Here is an 8,184-nt window from a genome sequence, read left to right as displayed (position 1 = left end):
AAATATTCTCATCAGATATTTAATGATGGTCTAAAGACGTTTATGAGGGATGCATCCGGCTGAGAGTCTCCAGTTAACAGGGTCGCTGTTTAAACCAAAACAACGGCCAGCTGAGTCTCTTCATGCTAACAGGCTAACTGTTGTGTTGCTCATAATGATACCTGCCTGTCCGTCTGCTTCTATGGTGTCATCTGTGATGAATGGCATTCGTCTTTGTGTTACTGCCCTCTACTGGTCTGGTGGTGTAGTGTATTTACTTTTACTGATTTGCACAATCTACCCGGGACTTCAGCCCGCGGTCGAAACGCAGACAACAATGGGGGCACAGGAACCTTTTTAGTTCAGGGGGAAGTAGTTCTGGGGGCTAAAAGACCCCGGAACTCTTGGTTGAAATGCACCTAACGACAAACATACGGAGGAAGTGTTAGCATCTTGAAGCTAAGATGAAGAAGTAGAGGGTAACATTCGTATTTAATGCAAAGTTGTTAATGAAACCGGCCCTTTAAGGACGTCTCTGGATCACCAGGTCTACCTGATGTGTGTGTTTCAGGTGTTCCCCAGGTAATCTCTGTAAAATCCTCCTCCTCCACCCTGCGCCGTAGCTCTCACTTAAACGCCGTGTGAAGTCTCCACACCTCTTAAACTAAAGGAGCGTGCAGCGCTGTCATTCTCCTGCTTGATATTTATGTTTATACAGTTCCCTCTTATTTTTATCCACTCACTCTTTGATGTTTTTTAACAACTCGCAGCTGGAACGACCCCAGTCTCTCCCCACGAGGAGAACTGAGGTTTCATCAAAGCTAATCTGATCCAGTTACACTCGATTTAAATCTCTTTGGAGAAGGAGCTCGACGCCTACGGCAACACGTGGTGCATGCGCAGCGCCGCGGATGCTGAATAAACACCAGCTTTTAGGATGTTTTAATGCTTCCTGACGTACAAAGTGCTGCTGTCAGTGACAAAGTGAGTCACAGCTCCCGGCCCGAGCTCTGCAAAGTTTTCTTTTGTGTGTTTTCTCTCTCTCAGATATGAAGTTAGGCTCTGCTGTATCAGCCTGAGTGACTCCACACAAAGAGTTCATATCTGAGTCTTTATGTTGGTGACGTGTGTTTCAGGTGGTGCAGGGCACGGTGAGCAGCGTGGAGCTGAACTACCTGAACTCTGTGACCGAGTATCAGGTGGCCGTGTTCGCCATCTACCGCAGCTCAGCCAGCGAGGGCCTGAGGGGGAGCGCCACCACACGTGAGTCAACGTTTCAACACGCTTGGTTTCTTCAGTCCTTCAGACACACTTCCTGTAGTGAGGTTTGCTGTATCATGAATGAAGCTGTTTCAAGAAAATCAGAGCCTCTAATCCAGGGGGGTCCAAACTTCTTTCAAAGAGGGCCACATGTGATGTTGTCAGAATACCTCAGGGCCAGTGGCTCCTACTGAGAGTTAGGGATCATACAAGTTATATATGAAATCTCTATTTAATAACAATTATTTTAATGTTTGTCTCAATAAATCAGTAACTAGGTAGTCCTCAGTTCTCCACAAGCCATGTAAACATTAGCAAACTTTATCTCCTGGAGGAAAATGATCGGGCAGTGTGTGAAAAATACTGTCTCATTATTTTTCTATGGTAGGATCACGATCTGGATTTCATCACATTTCTATTTCATGTTGTTTTTAAGACTTTTCTGACCAGCAGACAACAATTTAAGAACTAAATAATTATTGTCCTGCATTCTGAACTATTTTTAAGCACCAAATTTTGCCTTTTCTGCACAATTTCATAACTTTGATCGTGTCTTGTGTCCTCTTTTGTGTCTTCTGAACTTTTAGTGTTCATCAAGAACATTTTGACATCATGATGGAAACATTCATTTGAAAACCTGTCAACTTTAAAGCTTGGGTTGGTAGTCTCGGAAAACTAGCATGAATTTGAATGTAGCATTTCCTCATGACTCCGTCTAACCCCTCCCCTCCTCCCTCTGAGCTCCTCCAAAACGACGACCCCGCGACCATATCAATCAATCAATCAATCAATCAATCTTTATTTGTATCGCGCCAAATCACAACAAACGTTATCTCAAGACGCTTTTACAAACATAGGAGGTCTAGACCACTCTATGTCAAATTATGAACAGAGACCCAACTTCAAGACAGGGTAAGACTCAGTCTGACCCCACCTTAATCCATCATGAGCATTGCACATCGCAGTATTTAGCTAGTTACAGTGGTGAGGACAAACTTCCTTTTAACAGGCAGAAACCTCCAGCAGGACCAGACTCATGTTAGACAGCCATCATGCCTCGACTGAGTTGGGTCTGGAAAGACAGATAGAGGGGAGTAAGAGAGAGAGGTGATAGTGATGAGACGAGTCGTAGAAGCTGTTGCCGCTGGAGTCCAGATCGTCCGTATCAGCTGGAGTCCAGATCGTCCACAGCAGGAGGACGTCTACGGCAGCTCAGAGGAATCTACAAGACAAGGGAGCTCAGGGACTCCAGAAAGGTCTATGGTTAGTAACTTTAATGGGACAGGCAGAGTTAAAGTAAGTGATGAAGGGGTTGGGGGGAAGAAGGTGAGCTAGGATCCCAGTGTGTCAGTGTGCCAGTTCCCCCGGCAGTCTAGGCCTATAGCAGCATGACAAAAGCTGGTCCAAGCCTGATCCAGCTCTAACTATAAGCTTTATCAAAAAGGAAAGTTTTAAGTCTACTCTTAAAAGTGGAGAGGGTGTCTGCCTCCCGGACCCTGACTGGTAGATGATTCCAAAGGAGAGGGGCCTGATAACTGAAGGTTCTACCTCCCATACTACTTTTAGAGACTTTAGGTACAACTAGCAAGCCTGCATGTTGGGAGCGTAGAGTTCTAGAGGGGTAATAGGGCACTATGAGCTCTTTAAGATACGAGGGTGTCTGATTTTTAAGGGCTTTGTAGGTTAAAAGAAGGATTTTAAATTCTAGTCTACATTTTATTGGGAGCCAGTGTAGAGAAGCTAACACTGGAGAGATGATGGTGACTGATTCAAAACCGGTCCTCACCAAAACATTGTCATAGTGAAAGTTAAAAACACAAACAAACATGGCTGCTGTTAGCACTCACAACTGTCATGCTAGCATTATCCAGTTGTACTGGTGACACGATATCAGGAGAAAAGTTATAACACATATATAACACTGTAACAGCTCTACTGTTTGTTAAACCTGTTCAGTGTAGATGTTCTTAATTCCTACAGTGTTGACGGTCAGTGAAGGCATCAGGAGAGGTGTAGAGTGTGTGAGCGGGAGAGAGGAGAGACAAGAGGAGAAGTTCTTCATTCATTCAAACATTGATTGTTGTTTTGTTGGTTGTCGTGGTAACGGCCGACAGTGACCGGTTATTATAACTCAACGTGTTCACCAATCGGCTCGTCATCCCTACAGCGTCCGGACAGACGCTACAGTACATCTACATTTTCTGTAGGACTTACTGAACGTCATTAATTCTTCTGCTTGTCAGAGCCCCGTGGTGAGAGCATTTTTAGACTCTGATCCGGACTACAGTCCTGAGCAAAGACCCTCATGGGGTCAGAGGGGACAGGCCTGAGGTGGAGCGAGAGGGGCAGTAAATAGAGTCAGGGGAAGTAGAGGCAGGAGACGGGGAGTGAACGCTGGGGACATGTACGCTTTGCAGGAGGCGGGCAGAACGGCAGGACGGGATTTGAATGGTTTAAAATTTTGGCACCCAAAAAACAGTGATTGGTTGGTGTTTTCCCAGGTTTACTCCGGCTGTAGATAGCAGCTTTTTTTACCTCTTTTTTAAGAACACATTATGTATTGATTACCATCAGGACATAAAGATCATTTTAACCAGGAGAACAAAAAGTGTATCTAAATCTGAACACCAACCCCAGCTTTAAGAGTTCTTGTGTTTCTTCTTTATTGCCGTCTTGCAGAATTCTCAGAGCTTTGCCTTTACACAAGTAGTCCATATGAAGCTTTTTGAGATGTTTCTGGATTGACTTTAGTTTTGTTTGTGCGCTTGAAAGAAACTGCAAATGTACAGATGATTCAGAAGGTGATTAATTTCTGTTCTATAAATAACGCATTTTAAGATGGAAGCTTGGGGCCATAAATAAATGGACCTTGGGCCGCAATTGGCCCCTGGGCCGTACTTTGGACACCCCTGCTCTAATCAAAAAGAAATTCAAAAATAAGATAAGTAACCAACATATTCAAAATGACTTCGGTTAGAGGTTCTAAATGTCGGTTTCGGTTCATTTCCAGCCCTAATGTTCACTATATTAAGATATTTTTCAGCGCTTTACTCTGCCATCAGAAAGCTCCTTTGTTTTAGCTCTATCTTCTACATGTTCCTCAGTCTGCAGCGCACTGATCAGCTGTTCGGGTCTATGAGGTACGAGTCACATACGAGCTAACACAGTGTATGTTGATAAGGTGAACATACAGTGTGGACCATAGGCTGAATTAACTTCTATAAATTGAAGAAAGCAGGTCAAACAGTGGCGTTCAGTGAGGCTCCTGAGTCCTGCTCCTGACAGCAGGAGCTCTCTGAGTTCATGGGCTCACAGTTTAGACACCTGCACCACCAGGTAACTTGAAGTCTCTCCTGCCCTCAGTTAGCGGTCCGTTGAGTCTTGTTCTTCTTCTGTAAACTCATAAAGGTGCCCTCTCGTGTCCTTAGTGTGTCACCGCTGCTTCCAGTTTGTGTTCAGAGTCCCAGCTGGTCTGTGCGCTGCAGGCGGGGGAACACGTGTCTGCATGGTGACACATCTCAAAGAAACAGCAGACAGTCTGATGCTGGTTTCAGGAGAGGACATACATCGCCAGCTCATTACCTCCGAGCTGCACACTGAACACAGACAGCAGAGCCGTGTCGTACAACACACCACGCTGAATCTGGGTCATAAAAGCTACACAGGTGTTCCATTATGCATCAGAGGCCTGATCCTGCAGCTCTGACAGGACGCCTGTGGTGAGCTCTAATTCTGGATTCATGGCCCGAGGCCTCGTCACGCCGTCTGAAACGCTGACAGGGAGCCCGCCACGTTTCCCCGGCCCTGTTTCAGGCCGGCCGATCGCTGATGAATGACGGGGGATTCCTCCCTGTCGGGGGGGGAGACGGATGCTGAGCGGGGAGTCGACCTTGGAGGAAAGTTAATGGGGTTTGGATTCTGTTATTAGCTGCTGCTGCCTCGAGTAGATCTGGACCGGAGACAAATGACACCAGACCTGATGAAACATAGAGGTCATAGAACAGAGGGTAAATATTTAGGAAAGCTACAATCAAGGGACGACCTGCGCCTGTTTTTAATATTTATTTATGCCCAATATTTTAATATTGAAAAACTCATTAACCCAGAGAGGTGTGCTGCTTCACTTCAGGACAAAATGTGTTGCTCTTTAAATTAGAAATTAAATCTAGAAATCAAGTGAGGATTGATTTTTTTCATGATGACGACTTCATTTCATTTTTGTTTCTCCTCTGACTTTAACATTTTTTATTTGAACAAGTCTAAACTCTGAGTGTGTGAGCTCTTCTGAATGAGATCCTGTTTGTTTTTGTTGCTGTGTTTGGTTTTGTTTGTTTTGTTATGTTTGTTTGTTTTTGGGTTTGTTAGTTTGTTTGTTCGTGTGTTTGTTTGCATTTGTTTGTTGTGTTTGTTTGGCCATGTGTTTGTTTGTTTGCGTTTGGTTTTTGTGTTTGTTTGTGTTTGTTTGTTTGTGTTTGTTTGTTTGTGTGTTTGTTTGCGTTTGTTGTTTGTTTGTGTTTGTTTGTTTGTGTGTTTGTTTGTGTTTGTTGTGTTTGTTTGTTTGTTTGTTTGTTTGTGTGTTTGTTTCTGTTTGTTTGTTGTGTGTTTGTTTCTGTTTGTTTGTTTGTTTGTGTGTTTGTTTCTGTTAATTTGTTTCTGTTTGTTTGTTTGTGTGTTTGTTTCTGTTTGTTTCTGTTTGTTTGTTTCTGTTTGTTTGTTTCTGTTTGTTTGTTTGTTTCTGTTTGTTTGTTTGTGTGTTTGTTTCTGTTTGTTTCTGTTTGTTTGTTTGTTTCTGTTTGTTTGTGTGTTTGTTTCTGTTTGTTGTTTGTGTGTTTGTTTCTGTTTGTTTCTGTTTGTTTGTTTCTGTTTGTTTGTGTGTTTGTTTCTGTTTGTTTCTGTTTGTTTGTTTCTGTTTGTTTGTTTGTGTGTTTGTTTCTGTTTGTTTGTTTGTTTGTTTGTGTGTTTGTTTCTGTTTGTTTGTTTGTTTGTGTGTTTGTTTCTGTTTGTTTGTTTCTGTTTGTTTGTTTGTGTGTTTGTTCGTTCATTCATGTGTTTGCTTGCGTTTGTTTTTGTTTGCATTTGTTTGTTTGTTTTTTTGTCTTTGTGTCTGTTTGTTGTTGTGTTTCTTGTTTTTGTGTGTTTTGTTTGTGTTTGTTTATTTTTTGTTTGTTTTGTTATGGTTTTTTTTTGGTATGTGTATTTCTTTGCGTTTGTTTTTTGTTTAATGTTTGTTTGATTTTGTCTTTTTGTTTTTGTTGGTATTTCTTTATTTTTTGTTTGTTTTAGTGTTTATGTTTATGTTTGCGTTTGTTTTTATATTTATGTTTATGTTTATGTTTATATCTCTATCCCTCAGTGGCCCTTCCGATGGTGAATAACCTGGAGCTGTTCGATATCACTCACAGCACCATGAGGGTCCGATGGAGGACGGCCACCGGGGCTTCTGGGTACATGATCCTGTACGCCCCGCTGACCGAGGGAGACCCTGCAGACGAGAAGGAGGTGAGGAGCTCCAGGGGGGATGTTTGAGAGCTGCAGGATGTCACATGCTGCCAGTATTACTATAAATGTCTGCAGTTTATAAAAGATAACACGAGGTGAAGCTGATAGATTTGTGTCCTTTTGATGCGTTTCACCTCGGCCTGTTGACACTGTGGCAGAAACATTCAGTCAGCATGTTAGATCAGAAGGCTGAACCACACAGAGGATGTTTTGATATCATAAAGGAAACATATTTTGGGGCAGCCTGAAGCTGAGATAGGCATCAACATGTGTTCAACAAACAGTGATGCACGCAGCGCCTTCAGGTAGATTCAGCAGATCATGAAGACGAGACAGACGAGGTAGAGGAGGAGGAGGAGAGGTGTGAAGGGCGCAGCCAGCCGTCTGTATCCCTCCTCCTCCTCCTCCTCCTCCTCCTCCTCCTCTTCCTCCCTGCAGACCTCATTATGCCTGCTGTCACATTCAGCTCCGGGCTGAGAGCAATGAAAACAATTTAGGATCAGGATGGATGTCTTCCAGTGCGGAGGATCAGCCTGGCTCGGAGGCGCTGCTGTCGGAGCCCCGCGCTCGGCTGCCTCCTGCTCGGATGGCTTCCACTCGCGGTGCCATGTGGGGGACTCCTCTGGGCCAAATCCAGAGTCAGATCCAGTCCAGTTTGTCTGAGCTGAAATGCATTCAGAGGAAAGCTCCTCAGAGGGCGAGAAAAGAGGCTTCATTACAAATTAAACCCCAGAGAGAGAGAAAGAGAGAGAGAGAGAGAGAGAGAGAGAGAGAGAGAGAGAACACAAATTAAAGACAGGGACATCTACAGGGAGGTGTTAAATCTGACCCAAACGAGCTGTTAAGAGCCAAGTCCTTTAAACTCAGGATGTCCCGCCAACAAAGTGAGGAGATGTGAGTGTGACACAGAGGACAAGCTGCTCTCAAACCAGAAGAGGATTCACAGAAACAAAAGAACTGAAGTCTGGAAACTTCTCTCAGAGGGTACCAAGTCACTGAAGGTCTTGGAGGATGATTAAGCGTCTGGTGTGGATTGACAGCTCTCTCAGCCAATCACAGCCAACCCTGCAGCCAGCAGTAAAAGTTCTTTCCTACATTACTACCTTTCTCCCTCACTTTCCCTACCTTGCTTCCTCTCTTTCTCCCTTCCTCCTTTCCTTCAACTTCATCCCTAGTTTCCCCCACCCTACCTTTATCCTGTTTTCCTCCATCATCATTTTGTTCCTCCTCCTTCTTGTGTTGAAAAATAAAGCTCATGCTGAAGCAAAAAACCTGCAGTACCTCGAGTGTCCACTTGAGGCAGACTCCAGAAGTGAGTCAGACCCCATTAGACTCTGTGTTAAATGTTACTTTTTAAGGCCTGGTGCAAAAAAACAAGGTTCTGTCTTTATGGTTCATAAATTTAGTTGCAAAAAATGAACAAAAGGTGATTTTAAAAAATATTTC

The 8,184-nt window shown here is 43.7% G+C and overlaps 1 protein-coding gene across 1 annotated transcript; it reads left to right on the top strand.

Moving 5' to 3' along the window:
* Positions 1-1,115: 1,115 nt before the first annotated feature.
* Positions 1,116-7,435, top strand: LOC117809925 (collagen alpha-1(XIV) chain-like; the record flags this gene model as incomplete). Its single annotated transcript, XM_034679431.1, has 3 exons — positions 1,116-1,242; positions 6,593-6,738; positions 7,205-7,435. Coding segments are annotated over 3 exons (504 nt in total), but the record flags the coding sequence as incomplete, so codon positions are not given.
* Positions 7,436-8,184: the final 749 nt, after the last annotated feature.

This window comes from Notolabrus celidotus, unplaced genomic scaffold (genome assembly GCF_009762535.1).
Source record: "Notolabrus celidotus isolate fNotCel1 unplaced genomic scaffold, fNotCel1.pri scaffold_601_arrow_ctg1, whole genome shotgun sequence".
NCBI lineage: Eukaryota > Metazoa > Chordata > Actinopteri > Labriformes > Labridae > Notolabrus > Notolabrus celidotus.
This window is presented reverse-complemented; position numbering and strand designations above follow the sequence as displayed.